General features: G+C 45.9%; 1 protein-coding gene across 10 annotated transcripts in view; it reads right to left on the minus strand.

Moving 5' to 3' along the window:
* Positions 1–14,629, minus strand: part of LOC133347308 (ral GTPase-activating protein subunit alpha-1-like) — a 136,278-nt gene that overhangs the window by 45,344 nt on the left and 76,305 nt on the right. For 7 of the 10 annotated variants that reach the window (XM_061559458.1, XM_061559459.1, XM_061559463.1 and 4 more), the window contains 7 exons: positions 14,337–14,462; positions 13,512–13,570; positions 13,024–13,132; positions 11,405–11,515; positions 10,340–10,408; positions 8,299–8,445; positions 4,247–4,421 (listed from right to left, as the gene is read on the minus strand). In XM_061559458.1, the coding sequence (XP_061415442.1) occupies positions 4,247–4,421; positions 8,299–8,445; positions 10,340–10,408; positions 11,405–11,515; positions 13,024–13,132; positions 13,512–13,570; positions 14,337–14,462 (796 nt within the window). The remainder of the gene's footprint in view (positions 1–4,246; positions 4,422–8,298; positions 8,446–10,339; positions 10,409–11,404; positions 11,516–13,023; positions 13,133–13,511; positions 13,571–14,336; positions 14,463–14,629) is intronic. The other 3 variants (XM_061559467.1, XM_061559466.1, XM_061559461.1) reach the window with 1 other exon arrangement.

The raw sequence follows: 14,629 nt of genomic DNA on the forward strand, positions 1-14,629 counted from the left end.
AAGTTCAAGTACGTGACAGTTTATAAAAAAAAAAACATTTACACCTTTGCAAAAGCTAAATTCATCTAAATTTTTTCCGACATTGAAAACTCAAACCTTTCCAAATCAAAGCGAACATAGTCTGTAAAGTAAGTAATCATCAGTCTACATTCATAATTAAGAACGTAAAACAAAAGTGAGTAAACACTTAATAAAATACCCCAGCAGCATGGCTGACGAGCAAAAGCGTTTATACCAGGATTGACCTATTTTAATAATTGATCACATTGCAATTATCGATTCAACATCACGCACGCGGGATTATTTTTTCGGCAATGCGATCGAAGCGCGATTCCCCGTGATTTTTTAAAAAAATCGGCCGCGCGGCTTCACGTTCGCAAACGCGCAAAGCAGTGACCACGAACAACAAAGGGGGCGAAAAACGGTGAGTCATGTTGATTTTTAATCCTGGGATCACCAGACACAGGGATAACAACACCATGGGAAATAAGCCAACTGTGCGCCCAAAGAACCTCACCCCCCCGCCCCCCCAAAACAAAAACCCTCCTGCGCCTCCAGGTGAGTCATAAGCTCGGAGATAATGCATAGGTATTAAGGGGGGAGGTAATTTTACATACAGCTGTGGACGTCTAGAGACTCGCCGTGCATTTTACAACGCGCCGCGCACGCGCGCCTGCCTCCCTCGGCGTCCCTTTCAGCGCACACCTACACCACGCACAAAGGAGAGCCTGCAGCCGCCAGCACTTGTCATTGCTGCGAATGAGGTTAAGTCCTTTTAATGACCGGAGACGAGTTTTCAAACTCTCGGTAACCTTCCATGCGAGGCATTGTCTCCCACTTTGCGTCCCTTTACCATTAGCCTCGCCGTAAAAGGGTTTTTAAAACCGAGCCTGCATCCAGTGAATGTTGCTTAATTGCATTTCAGCCCAATGCCACTTTCCCCCCCCCTCTCCCTTCTTCCATCCATTTCTTCACAATTAGAAGCTCGATCGCAAGCATACAAAGGCCAATGGTGAAAGTGGGTTTTACGTTGGCAATCACAACCGCAAGGCTTGGTCTCCTTTTAACATTAAAAGGTTCCTTGTTTATGGGTCTGGGATTTGATGTTGACCCAGAAATAGGATTAGAGGCAGGAGGCAGGTGATGTTTGTGTGGAGAAGCTTTGTGCGAGGGATAAACAAATAAATAAATCCAAATCCCAGACGCTTTTTTTTTACTTAGGCCTTTTGCACCTCCACCCTCCCCTGCAGTGATATTATTCTCATCCATATCTATTTTACTATTTTTTGTGTCCATGTATATATTGAAAAAATTGATGTACAATAGATATTTGTATTATTTTTCTGCACGTATATATTTAACAAATGTTTTGTACACATATATTTTGAAAAAAAATGCACACATTTTTTGTTGTATTCGTATATAAATATTTGTAAATGCCATCAAACTACGTGTCAAATTGACGTAACTCGCTGACCCAGCCCCCGCTGAGCTCTATAGCTCATCGGATTTCTCCAGGATAAATACAGATTCTGATTCGGATGTTTAGATGCCCAGCCAAAGGATTGCATCTCCACTTCAGCAACCGTTTGTTATGTAAATGTGCTTATTGTGATACCATAAAATTATTATTGTTTCATAAAGGAAGGCGCTATTTTTACACTGACGCTCTGCAGTCATTTCACAGCAGGGGGCGATGTTGCTGCGTGTAATCCCAATTGATTAATTTGCTAGTTATTTCCCACATTTAGACCTTGGCGCCGGCGGCACACAAAGGTCGACTTCTTCAAATGTTACGGGATCTTTGACGTCCACTGTGAAGCAGACGACAAACGTTGTAGGCGTTAACACGCTAGCAGTATTGACCGGGGCGGCCTGCCTGGATCGAACCGCGGACCTCTGCAACCGGTAAATTCTTCACATGATCATAACATTACATATGAACCAGAGGTGTTTTTGTTGTTGTTGTTAAAGCAACATTGTTTCCACAATACAGTAAAACCCTTGTTAATTCCACACATTCGGGGCTCTGACTTTTCCGAATTATCCAATATTCATAATTATGTACAATGGTATTCCCCAGTGCTTCCTGCCCCAATCATGTTTTTCTGAAAAAAAAAAAATTCCAAACTCTTCCCACACCATACGCATTGACACACACCCTACATCAATTCTATCAAAAATTTTGTATTTGTCTCGCAGACTAATGGATTTATACTTCAGTCCCTTTCAACCACTTCTTGATGTGGGTTATAGATGACATGTCTGAGAGGGTCTGCTGGCACAGAGCGCATAAACGAGGTAAAGTCCAAAGCAACGTGTCTGAACTCGCGCTCACCACGTGGCCCGCCTCGAGACCGAGTCTTTGATTTGGTTGTGGCGCGTGGCATCGCTCCACGTGCATGCCGAAAATGGACCATTCGGTACGGCAATTCGGCTTATGGCGAATGACTAATACTGTATAAGTACCGAAAGCACAGCCGTGCTGAATTATCCCCAATTATGAATGATCAAATACCGAAATAACGAGGTGTTACTGAAGATGAACAAACTGAGATCAAAATCCTGAAAATGAAATTGGGGACTACTAGGTGGATGTAGAACCATGACATAAGAGATTAGCTAAATCCTCCTACAAATTAATTAATGCATTGCCGTACACGTTGCAACACGTGTAATTTAATTCTAAACAAAACACTGATATTTACAGAACATAATACAACATGTAAGCAGACCGCCGAGTGTGAAATGTTAACAAAGAAGGTATTGCTTGCTTACAATGTAGTTCCATAAAATAAATCTGAGTTGCAAGGTTATAATGACGATGGTAATAAAGAAATCACCACAAAAACATTTGAGGTTTTTTGTTGCTTCATAAGAACAATCACTTTCAGTGAATTATAACAAAAATAATGTATTACAATTGGTATTCGCACAAAATTCTCGCAGTCCAGGGCTATTACAATGGCGCCATGTGCCATGTACGGGACGAACATAGTCTTCCGGTATGGAGCGACGATGCAACCTGTCATCCCAATTGACTCATTTTGTTTCAAATTTAAATCTGGATTCTGATCCGGGGCACGCAAAGGTGTGTTCATGTTGAACGACCTCACAGGATCGTTAACGTCCACCGTGAAGCAGACGGCATAATGAATACCCCCGGAGCATTTGCCAGGATGGCCTGCTGGACTCGAACCACGGACGTCTACAACAAGTGATGAATGCACGCTACCACTGGGCCATATCACCGATATTGTGACTATGGAGAGAGTGGCACTCTCCTTAATCTACTCACAAACTGAAGAGTGTTACACGTTTGTAATCCTTGCTGAATTGTGAAACAACATGGCTCAAGTCAAGTTGCCTTATATTGGCTCAATCAACTTCACACACATTTGTACAGAATCCTTCAACCTTAAGAAAAATACGCTGAGCATAATATTACTTCCTAAATCCACCGCTGGATGTAGGCGATGTTTAGTCATGAGAGTTATTTAACCAGAACTTGGTACACGAGTCGTTGTGGGTTGGTACGTTTAACGGAGGGATTATGAGCAATATACATTTTTTTGTTATAGTTTTATGCATTCTTGGACGCTATGTGTTCAAAAATGATTGAGTAACGTGTTATAACCAAAGAGAAATAGATAATGATATTAGCATAGGAAGACTTCCAGGAAGAAATTGGCATTAACACATGTTACATTTGGTGCCCTTGGTCAATCCACTGCTGGATGGGGACCTTCCCAAGCTTTGCGGGAGATAATTTGACCATACACCAAGCGCAAGTTGGTGAAGGTGGGGAAGTACGGCACAACAATGGGTGTTGCTGTACCGCCCGTCTGCCGTTCACCATGTAGCCCAGCAGCAGTCTGTGACAACCTGCCGCGCCTGATGCTCGCCCATCCACCGCATCGCGCGCCGCTTTCAGATGAGCTTCTGCGGCCGTCTGGAAAGCTCTTCCTTCCGATATTAAGAAGCCACTGGGAGCAATGCATTTTTAAATCTAGATTGAAAACTCATTTCTTTAAAACAGCTTTTTGTGATTAGTTTGTTGTCCTTTCCCCCACGTTTGGCTACGTACGGTGCTACAGAGGTTCAACGTACATACATCAAAGCCAATCCAGGCTCAAGCCTGCTCAGCTGCCCTCCGAAGTCTAACGACGTCCTACCCCTGTCGGCGATTCAGCCAACGGAGGCAGAACGCCTTCGCGCTTCTACCACGATCACCCGGCATCATTACCTGGGGCGCAGGCAACGGACGCAGACTGCTCGGCCAGACCCTCGGAGCGATCCTTGCGGTCTTCCGGCGAGGCCTGAGCGTCATGCCCTGCCGAGGCCGGCGCCTCTGCCGGTCCCAGGGGAGCGTAGCCGGGCTGCGCGAACGCCGCCGATCCGTGAACGCAGCCGTGCAGCACCTGTGGGAGAAAGCGGCACGTCAGCACGCGCGGACACAAACAAAGGATCCTTCGTGTAGCCTCAACAGACTTTTGGGGGCAAGTGCTATTGGTGAGCACCTACGAAGGCTGGCAGGACACACAAGAGGGCGGGTGGCCAGCACCACGTGCCGCTATGCACGCGCATCGCCCGTTTATCAATGCACTGCTGGATGAGGGCCTCCACTGCCTCAGTGGACATCCTATTTAAGGAGTTATGTTGCATTAAAACCTTTTTTTAAATAGCGTATCGTTAACGATAACTGATGCCCTTATTTATTTGCACAGAATGTCACATTAAACCATCATCTGCCATCGTCTATCGACTGCTGGATGAAGACTGCCGCGAGCCATCGCCATCTCTCACGGTCCTGTGATGCAAACACCCATCCATCCATCTCAGATCGCTCCATCTCTACCGGTGCCCATTGGCTCCGGTGTGTTTGCGCCGTCACAAGTTCCGTAGTTTGAACACCGAGGTAGTGTCGTAACAGTTCGTTTCCCAGCCCACAGCTACCATCAGTGGAAATTAATAGCCGAACCAGTCCTGGCTGCCCATCCCCAACTTCCACCTTCTTCAATCCACATGAACTAGCACGGTGAGATATGGTTGAACAAACCAACCCCCACCCCCCCCACCCATGACTGGTACATTGGAGGAAAGCCTTTATCCCGCACGGAGAACTGACAAAAGACTTTAAATTATGCTCAATTATTTATCGTGCAAAAAATGCCAAATTGCCTATTCTTTATTTTTAATGATTTCTTTTACCAGGTTAGGCCCACTGAGCTATACAGCTCTTTTTCCGAAGTGACCTAGCCACAAATGATAGCTCAACGAAGTGGCTTATGTTGACATTAATAACACACAAATACTCTAAGCGCATGTTTCTAAATGTGGAGGGAAAAACCAGAGCACCCGAAGAAAAATCCACACCACCACGGGAAGACAGAATATGAAAACTCCAAATATACAGCAGGCGCCAAGGGTCGGGATCGAATCCACTACCTCCTGCACACGAGGCGAGGTAGTTAACATCTCACCAGCCTACTTTTGTCTGGGCCGCTGAACGCAGAGCACGCAATGAGAGTTGAAATATTCCATTTCATTCCCCGGACCAAAGCGCAGGAGACGAGCAGAATCATGAAACGAAGCCGATCTGAATGGCTTTTCTTCTTCGTGGCGCACACTGAAGGGAGCATCTCAATTATGCTGAATGTTAATTATAATCATTGGCATGGCGGCATCACTAAGCAGCAGTGGTAAAACAAACAAAAAACTTTCTCTATAGAAACAAGAGCAGACAGACAAGGACATTAGAGATGGCACACCTCCCAGGTTTAAAGATGCACCTACCTTATTAGTGGGCGAAGACTGACAGTTGACGAATTAATCAATTAGCTCCGACTGTTTTTTTTTTTTCGCCTATCGTGAATAACGGGGGAACAGAAAAACGAATCTCCATATCTGATTTTTTATTTTTTACAAGCTCTATCAGTGGAAGCTTTTTTGTTCATTCTCAACATTGCAGCATTTACCACTTGGTCCTCGTTTATGTAAAATATTACTTAAATGCCAGTTTGCAGAGCAAACACAGCTATAGCAACTGGTAAACAAAACCAGCACAAGCATCTCCATGGCAACAGACGCTTCACATTTTACTCAAGTGCACCTGCAAAGCCCATTTCGAGTCCTGCTGCGAGTTTCCCCCGAGTGGAATTGACCGCAACTATTCAGAAGGACACTGCTCTGGCGAAAAAAACCAGCCAGTTGCAACGAGCTCCCCGAGCAGTTGCAACGAACTCCCCGAGCAGTTGCCCGGTTCGGAAACCGCGCCTTGTCTCGGCACGATGCCGCCCGACGTTCCGGAAGAAGCTACTGTGACGACGTGGAGGAGAAACGTCGCACACTCAGAGCTGCCGTGCGACGCGACCGCCAACACCCACGCGGAGAGCGGCGCGACGACTCCCGTCGTCACGCGCGGGACAGAGGTCGCAATCAGGTACCCGATACCCGTACCCTACCCGATACCCGGCCACCCGTACCCGGCCAGGTACGGGTACGGGTACCCGTTTGCGACCCTGGTGCGGCCGGGTACGGGTACGGGTAGGCCGTGAGTCACTGGTGAGTAACCGTTTGTCCCTCATTTCGGGTAGGGTACGGGTACGGGAAGGGAACGAGTACCTGTACCCGGCTGGGTACGGGTACGGGTACCCATTTGCAACCCTGGTGCGGCCGGGTACGGGTAAGGAATCAAAATCCGTTTACGACCTCTGGCGCGGGAGCAACAGGAATACTTTTTCGAGGTTGAGCTCCCGGGACGAACGGGAAGCCGCACGCGATGGACATAATCTGAAATCCTTATTATGCGTGCACCCCTGGTTCCCTTCTCAAAAGAAGACGGCCAAAACACATCCAGCACCTCCTTCCCTTTCTTCAATCATTTGCCGACGAATGCCACGCGGTCGAATTATCGTTGATGGCTTTTGTGAGGAGAAAATAAGCGAAGACCGCAGTAAAGGTCAGGTGTGTAATCGGCAAAATCATCTTCCCATTACACAAAATAATCTCCGGATACTCCCACACAGCTATACAATCCCATAATTTGATCTAAAAATTGCGTATTTATTCTATGAAATGGCATAAAAACCACGTGCGCGGATAAGCGACCCAAATCAAAAAGGATATATTATAAACATAATAGCTGTAATTGTTTTGGTATGATTAATTCGTAGCCCTTTTTAGCCAAGCACGTTGAACATTGGCACCAGAAGGCAGTGTCTCTTGAGTTAGCCCATTTCGGGGCCCTAAACAGAAACAAATCTTTGGGTGCCTCACCCAATTCCAGACGTTATATGATAGTCAATCTACGTGCTGCGCGAAATAACTATACCAACAGACTCATTCGATATTTTAAAGTTCTTTTAATATTATTTTCACACTACTCGATCGGCAGGTGGCGTGTGGTGGAGTAAAGTGTGGGTTCTCACACCAATTACGAAACGCCTGCCCAGCTTCCAAAAGTGGGCCGAAATACCCTCCCGGAGGAGCTCTCTAAAGCTCACTCTCTCGGTGATGCCCCTTTGTCCAGCAGTCGAATTAGCCAGCAATTGCAGGACTGTACCTTCACCACGTTTTTATTACAATGGATTATTGTTTAAACGTGTAAAGACAGTATGGGGTGATAGAGGGACAGTACGGCTCCCCGGGACCATGGTTACTAACTAACGTAACGTAACGGAACAGACAGGGTCATGTTAGGATAATGTGGGACCTAAATGGTTGCTAATAATGATTTGATGGGACAAGCGTTGTACAGGGTCGCGTGAGGGGAAGCACGGGACCCGACGGTCGTCAATTGTAATAAGGGCAGAGAGAGAGACAGGCCCAGGTGCGGTGAGCGAGAGTTCGGGAATAGGGCCGTGGGCGGGTCGTGAAAGAGATAAGAGCTGGCGCGGACCGGAACTCGCGGCTGTTGTTGTCGGGAATCGCAGTCGCCGCCTTGGAACGGGTCGTCTTCATCATCACCGTGTAGTCTTGAAGGGCTGGAGTTACGTTGTCTCAGACTAGAGTTATCTAAATTACCCAAGTGTATATAGTCACTCGCGGTTACTCGTTAAGTTGTCAGCGGACTTCATTCTTAATATAAAATATATCAAAGAATAAGACGGTGTCTCTGAGAGCTACATTACATATGTAAGAATCTGAGTCCGAGATATTATTTAGGGTATATCTATTTTTTCATGAATCTGGGAAGGGCCCCTTGAGATACTTGGGGCCCAAAGCATGTGCCTGACTTGCTCAAGCCTAACGCCATCGTGAGCGGCACGGCCTTTGTGAAGGTGGCCTCCGACGCACCTTGAACACGGAGCTGAGCAGCGAGGGCCGCTTCTCGCCGGGGTCTCTTCCGCACGCAGCCGGCGGCTGCAGCAGAGCTGGCAACGTCAGCACCATGCACCAGTCCAGCAAGCACAGCAGCAGAGACACCATGCGCTGGAAGGTCGGCTCATGCCAAACAAAAAAAAAGAGGAGCAAGGCAATGGACAAAAAATGGCAGAGGGTGCGTTAATTGGTTGCACGGTAAAAAAAAGGTAAGGAGGTGCGCAGCCGTGCAATCGCTGCCTTTTTTTTCACCAATGAGTGACATCGAGGCTAAACAAGAATCGCTCTTCGACTCCACTGATTTAAAAACTCCCAGCGGCGAGCAGGCCAAAGCCAAAAATGGTAGCGACAAAACACCTCACCACTGAAATAAGGGCGAGATCGTAAATTTCTCAGAGAAACCTCGGACAATTTCACAAGTGTTAACATCACATTACCGGTGTCAGAGCAAGGAAAACAACAGCATTTAATTTATCTGCTAAGATTTTCACCCAATGTGGCTCCTCGTAGACAAGAGGAGAGGGCGAAGCTCTGCAATTACAATCGCTCACACCACTGCTGGAGGAAGAACAGCCCCTCCAGCAGGTATCTTTGGCCTGGTCTTCCACGCTGGCTCGTACACGTCGTGCAAGACGACGTGGGAGTGCCCACGCTGTACCCCACCACACGGGACCTGCGGATCGGCCAACTGTGGGGTGTAGCCATCGACACCGCTGGGTGGACACGGGCGGCGGTGGAGATTTAAGAAACTCGCGCCGTTGTTTTCAACTGCCGCGCCGGGAGACTGAAGTGAGCCGGTGACCCTTGGATTTTAGATCCAGTGGGTGCCGACCTCTGCACCACGGCAGCAGCAGCATTATTATCCCGAGTCGTGCTTATCATATACGGGGTTCCGGGCGGTCTCCGCTTTTACGACGTTACAATGCGTTCCGGGAAAGCCCGTCGTAAATCGGACCCTATTTTTACCGCAGACAGTCGAAACAGCAGAAACGTAATTTTCCGGTGCGTTTTTCCTTTCTTTTCAGCCAAATTTAGCAGGGTTCAATGGCAAAAAAAAAATCCACAAAAAACATTTGAGAATATTAAAAGCTCCACGGCAAGTCACATCGGAGACCAGACCAAATCTGTTCAAATGTGTTTGGGAGTCTTTGTCGGCAGATGTGTAGTAAATCAAGTTTCTGCAGCTGTAAATCGATCCCTGGTGGAATTACATAAACAGATGTCTCAATAAGAGATGCCTGCAACAGCACAATGACACAAGCACAGAACAATTAATTTACCCTCTCATTGACTCTCCCTCTCACACCTTCCTTTGGCTAAAGTGAACGTGGAAAGCGCCAGATAACCACTGCAACATGTCGAGTCAAGCCAAGTTACCAGTCGTGTGAACTTGCTTTTTAGCTGGATAGTTAAGCTAAGCTATTGCAAGAATCTCCAAAGCAATTAGGATTCCAACAATAGCTGCAGAGGAGGGGATGGGGCTCAGCTGTTTCAGGGTCATTCTGGAAAATCAATAAACCAAATATGCATGTCCTTGTGAACCTATGAAATGGTGTCACTAATGGGAATGAAAATCCCTTAACACTATGCATCAAGACACCTTAACATTATCACCAACGGAATTGAAGTCATCACAATGGAATTGCTGGACATGATTTTGGTAGAATGTTCTTCTTTCTGTCTGGGCTATGCACTCAAACAGACGCATAGAATATTCATAATGAGAAAGCCAATGTCTCAGAGATGCACACAAAGACAAAGATCCCCCGTATAGCCTTAACAGACTGTTGGGGCATGCAAAGGGAGGGGTGGGTTTGCCAGCACCACGCCCCGCTGCCTTTGTCTCCCCAGTGACGATGTTTACACACCGTACCAGGTACTCATTTGGGTCTGAGTCGACCACACACACAGACAGACATACTCGGTTGTAAATGAAACACTCTGCCTCTTGTGAAAGCGTCGTGGAAATTGATTGCATTTTTTTTTATAAGGAAGTGAAATTTGTATTCCGAGTTACCTTTTTTTCCTCCTCTTGGCTCGAAGTTTCAGTGATGGGCAACAGCTGCGTGATCGTGGAAACCAGAGCCTGCAAACGCACAACAGAGACACAGGAGGACATGTTTACTCCAGCCCACCACCGTGCGCACAGCAGTGGAAGCAAGGGCATCGTGACATTTTTATTTTAAATGCTGGAAAATTTTAATGCCCCTCCAATTTGCAATTGACTGCACAATTAGGATAACGATTTTAAAACATTGCCCTGAGCACTCACGTCCAAATTTAATTTAAATGTTGCTGTCAATTTATCACCACACAAAGACCATTGTCTGCGCGTAATGGGCAATGCCACGATTTCGGATGTACATTTGCGACACTTTAACGATGTGAGTAATCATTAGTATAATGATAAAGTGGCTTTTTCACTTGGGCATAGCATATCAACCAATTAGGACTGTAATTCATAGAGATATAATTTGTCCAATTTTCTTGAGAGGAGACAAATGCTCATGGAATACCACGGTGTCACGAGCAATCATCCACTCTGCTCAGGTGGCGATGGTGCATTCAGTTTGATGTAAGCGCAAAACAATCGACTTATTCTGTATTTTACCAAAACCATAACCACCTTCCAAATAACACCCCATATATTTTATTGATGATGTAAACTCACGGCACGTGCGTCGAAAAGCGTGTATATACATCATATTCTGTTCACATCACCAAAAGCAGCAAAGAGAAGCGTCCACAGTCGCCATAGCAATGTAGCCATGAAATCATCGATTCTGTAATGTTTCGGATGACTGAGATGGCTCACTCCGCCTCTGAATATGGGCGCCACTGTGGCGAGATGTGAACTACCTCGCCTGGTGTACAGTTTTTCTCTCCACACATTCAGCAACACGAGTTTACAGTATTTGGCTACTACAAATTTCCACGCGATAATCCAAATCCGTTGAGCTTTCATTTGTGGCCAGCAAGCTTCTGAAAAAGAGCTATATAGCTCAGTGGGCATTAGCTAATTAAATGACAAACAGTTTTTGTTTAGAATATACACTGCAAATAGACGACTTGAGACTCCAACCTGCACGATGACAGAGGGCAGCTCTTCGCTGTGTTGTTGCAAATCGTCGGCGTACATTGCAAGCACGGTCAGCATGTCGCAGCTAACCTGAGCCACGGACCTGTGAGAAAACTAAAAAAAGCGACGATACAGACACGCACAAGCATCCCATTAGCAGGCAACAAGAACAAAGACTTGGACACATTTGTCAACAACACTGCTTTAAAAAGTATATTACTTTTGCAGTATATTACTGGGTGGTAGGTAAAGGTACAAGCCTGCAACTACTAGCTCATGCGACTGCCTCTAGAGATTGCATTGTTCATCAGCCTGTAAACCATTCAACGATCCCACTAAAATATTTCTCTCAGGGCACGCCTATCGAATTATGCGTGCAAGAACCAATTATTCCTTATTTATGAATACGGTATGTAAAGTGTAATCTAACCTTACAATTACGCGAAAGGAATGGACACAAATTGTATAATTGGGCCGAAATAAACCGTAAACAATACATAATATTTATTTTTAAATCCAGTCTTGACCTGGAATTGTCTCAATTCATAGTTTCACGAGGAGGGAGTGAATCGTCAGACGCTCAATGGTGGTGTGTCCTGAAAAATACCCAATTAGCAAACAAAATCTCTAGGAAGTAGGCTTTTATTGAGAGCAGGCCGATTAAGCAGATGAAAATGTAAATGATTAAATTCCTTGTGTGTCCATCTGTGGGGTTATGATATATTAAAACACTTTCAAAAGTGGATTGCAAAGAGTTCCAATGAAGCCAAAATGGGTTATCTATGTAACACAAAATTATAAAGAGTGATGTGAGAATATAAATAACAAGATAAGCAGACAATACGTCTCCTCTATGTATCTCTTTCTGCACATAAAAGGGCTGTGTGAGCAATACCGTAATGTTTTTTGTGTAGAGAGACTGATATATTACATATTTTGTTTACCAAATTTGTTATCTATATATGTGTGTTATCAAATCGTTACAAGGGCATCCTTTCAATTACCAGCTCAATCAAAGTGTTACTGCAAGCCAGCTGCTTCTTGAAGATGGACCACAGCACAGGACGTTAGCCAGCATTACGTGCGACTACCTGTTGATGTACTGAAGCAGCCACTCAATTTTAGGTTCAGTTGGAAGCTGAGAGGAAGCCCATGTCAAGTACAAAAGGGACCAGCCGCAGCTTAAGCACACGGCCCACAATCTACTGCTTACCCAATTGCAAATCTGCTCACAATCAACTGATTGAATAAGTACGTACCTTTGCGCAATATTTTTTTTACGTATGAACACTAAGTTCCAGAAAAACGACATTATTTAATGTAAATACACTCCAATTTTAAGTAGCGGAGCTACGCGGAGCACAGCAGAGGGCGGTGCTGATAAATACATTGTTGTACAATTCTTCTATTCCCTCACATGATTGCTCCCAGCCTGACCAGCGTGGTGAAGTATGGTCGAATAAACCACTCTCCCTGCCCACAATCTGCAGTGGCAATGCGAGGCCTTCATCCAGCAGTGGATTGACAAAGCACTGTACACGTGCATAAATGATCGTTCTGTTTGTTGCCAAAACTAATTTCAATTATTCGATGCCAATCGAACAACAACACGATCTATATACCTTCAGAGTAGCACAGATGACATGGATGGCGTCTGTCACCAGTGGATGCCGTGTACAATGCACCAGCTCCTCGCATATCCAGATTCCCAAACTGCACAGCGCGATGCATCTGCGGAGCGAGTATGAGCGACGGCAGGAAACGTACTTCAAATAGATCGCAGCATAAAATCACAACGTGGAAGTAGTTTGAAGCTTAAGCCAAATGGACCCCTGAAGCTATTACATTCAACGAATAAGACAATTTGCTTATTTTTATAAGTAAAACTTCGTTTACTTCACACACCAAAAAAAGGAATCACCCACCACCACTACTCACATGAATAGAATAATCCATTAACTGAAATTGATCTGCATGGGCACTTCACTGACATCAGAAGGCATTTTGAGAATATCTTGTTTTTTTCAAATCGATACTGCCGACTGTGCGTGGAAGGATGCCGGTTGTTGATAGGGCACCTGCGTTAACAAGCTACTCGATGAGCACTTGCCTGGCCGTTTCTGATGGTTCCTCTTTTGCTCCATTAAGGATGAGCTTCACGAGCTGTTCCTAATGGAAGAAGAAACCAGCAGCATTCTTAACATTTCAAAAAGAAGTGATGGAGCAGCAACAACAAAAAAACTTTTTCATAGATTCCACAAAACTTTTCTAAAATGCCATCCAGTACACGATGGGAGGAGACATTACTAAGTGTGGAACTAAAGTTTCTTAATACATTTTTTTGTTTTACGTACAGAACAATTGTCATTTAATATCATTGCACGGCACGCAGATATTCTCTCGCCGTCACCATTAAAAGAATAAACATTTCAGCCGAAAGACAGGGTGATATTTTCAGCTCGGACTTTAATGGACAATTAAATTAATCTCCCAACCGCCAATAATTACTGTTAACCTCAATACCCGGTGTTATTGCATTCAGCGGAATCTGCGAACGCCGCGGCGGTTGACGCTACGTGCAGCAAGAGAGGGTGTTTTGTGTCCGCCTTTAAAATTCCCCCTTCGACAGCCACACACAGCCCTGACTTGTGGGACACACGCATCGGCAGCGGTCACTCATCGTCGCCGGGACAACATCGTGGAACTCTCCAGCGAAGAGCGTCGTGATGGGGGTGGGGGGGAGGGAACACGATCACCACGAGGACTGCAGCAATTCATGGAGAAGAGCCCCAGCCTACTGGCCAGCACCTGCTCAGGGCAGCTCGGCAAGGGCAATAAATGTTGGTCCATCGGTGACGCCCACACGTCCCAACGAACGAAAATAAAATAAAAGACACGGAGCTGCGAACGAAACCGAGAGTGTGAATATATATACCTTGAGGCCCTCGCAGTCGGTCGGGGTGATGTCATGGAGGGTTGGGTGGAGTGCTGGCATCTCCCCATACAGGTTGGGGAAGCACACCAGAGAGCCGAGCAGGCTTTGCGTCTCTGCCCTGGGGGCCTTGACAAACGAAAACACGGCGGGGAAATACACGTTCCTTCGTTTTAATCCGTTGTGTTGTAGTGCGAATAAAAAATTAAGTGTTGGAATGATCCGCCACTCCCAACCTCCCCGAGCCTTACCCCCCCCTCCGCCCCCCTCCCCCCACCAGCGTTTTGATGAATTGT

This window comes from Lethenteron reissneri, chromosome 25 (assembly GCF_015708825.2).
Source record: "Lethenteron reissneri isolate LAM-NWPU_2019-01 chromosome 25, ASM1570882v1, whole genome shotgun sequence".
In the NCBI taxonomy this organism is placed as follows: Eukaryota; Metazoa; Chordata; class Hyperoartia; order Petromyzontiformes; family Petromyzontidae; genus Lethenteron; species Lethenteron reissneri.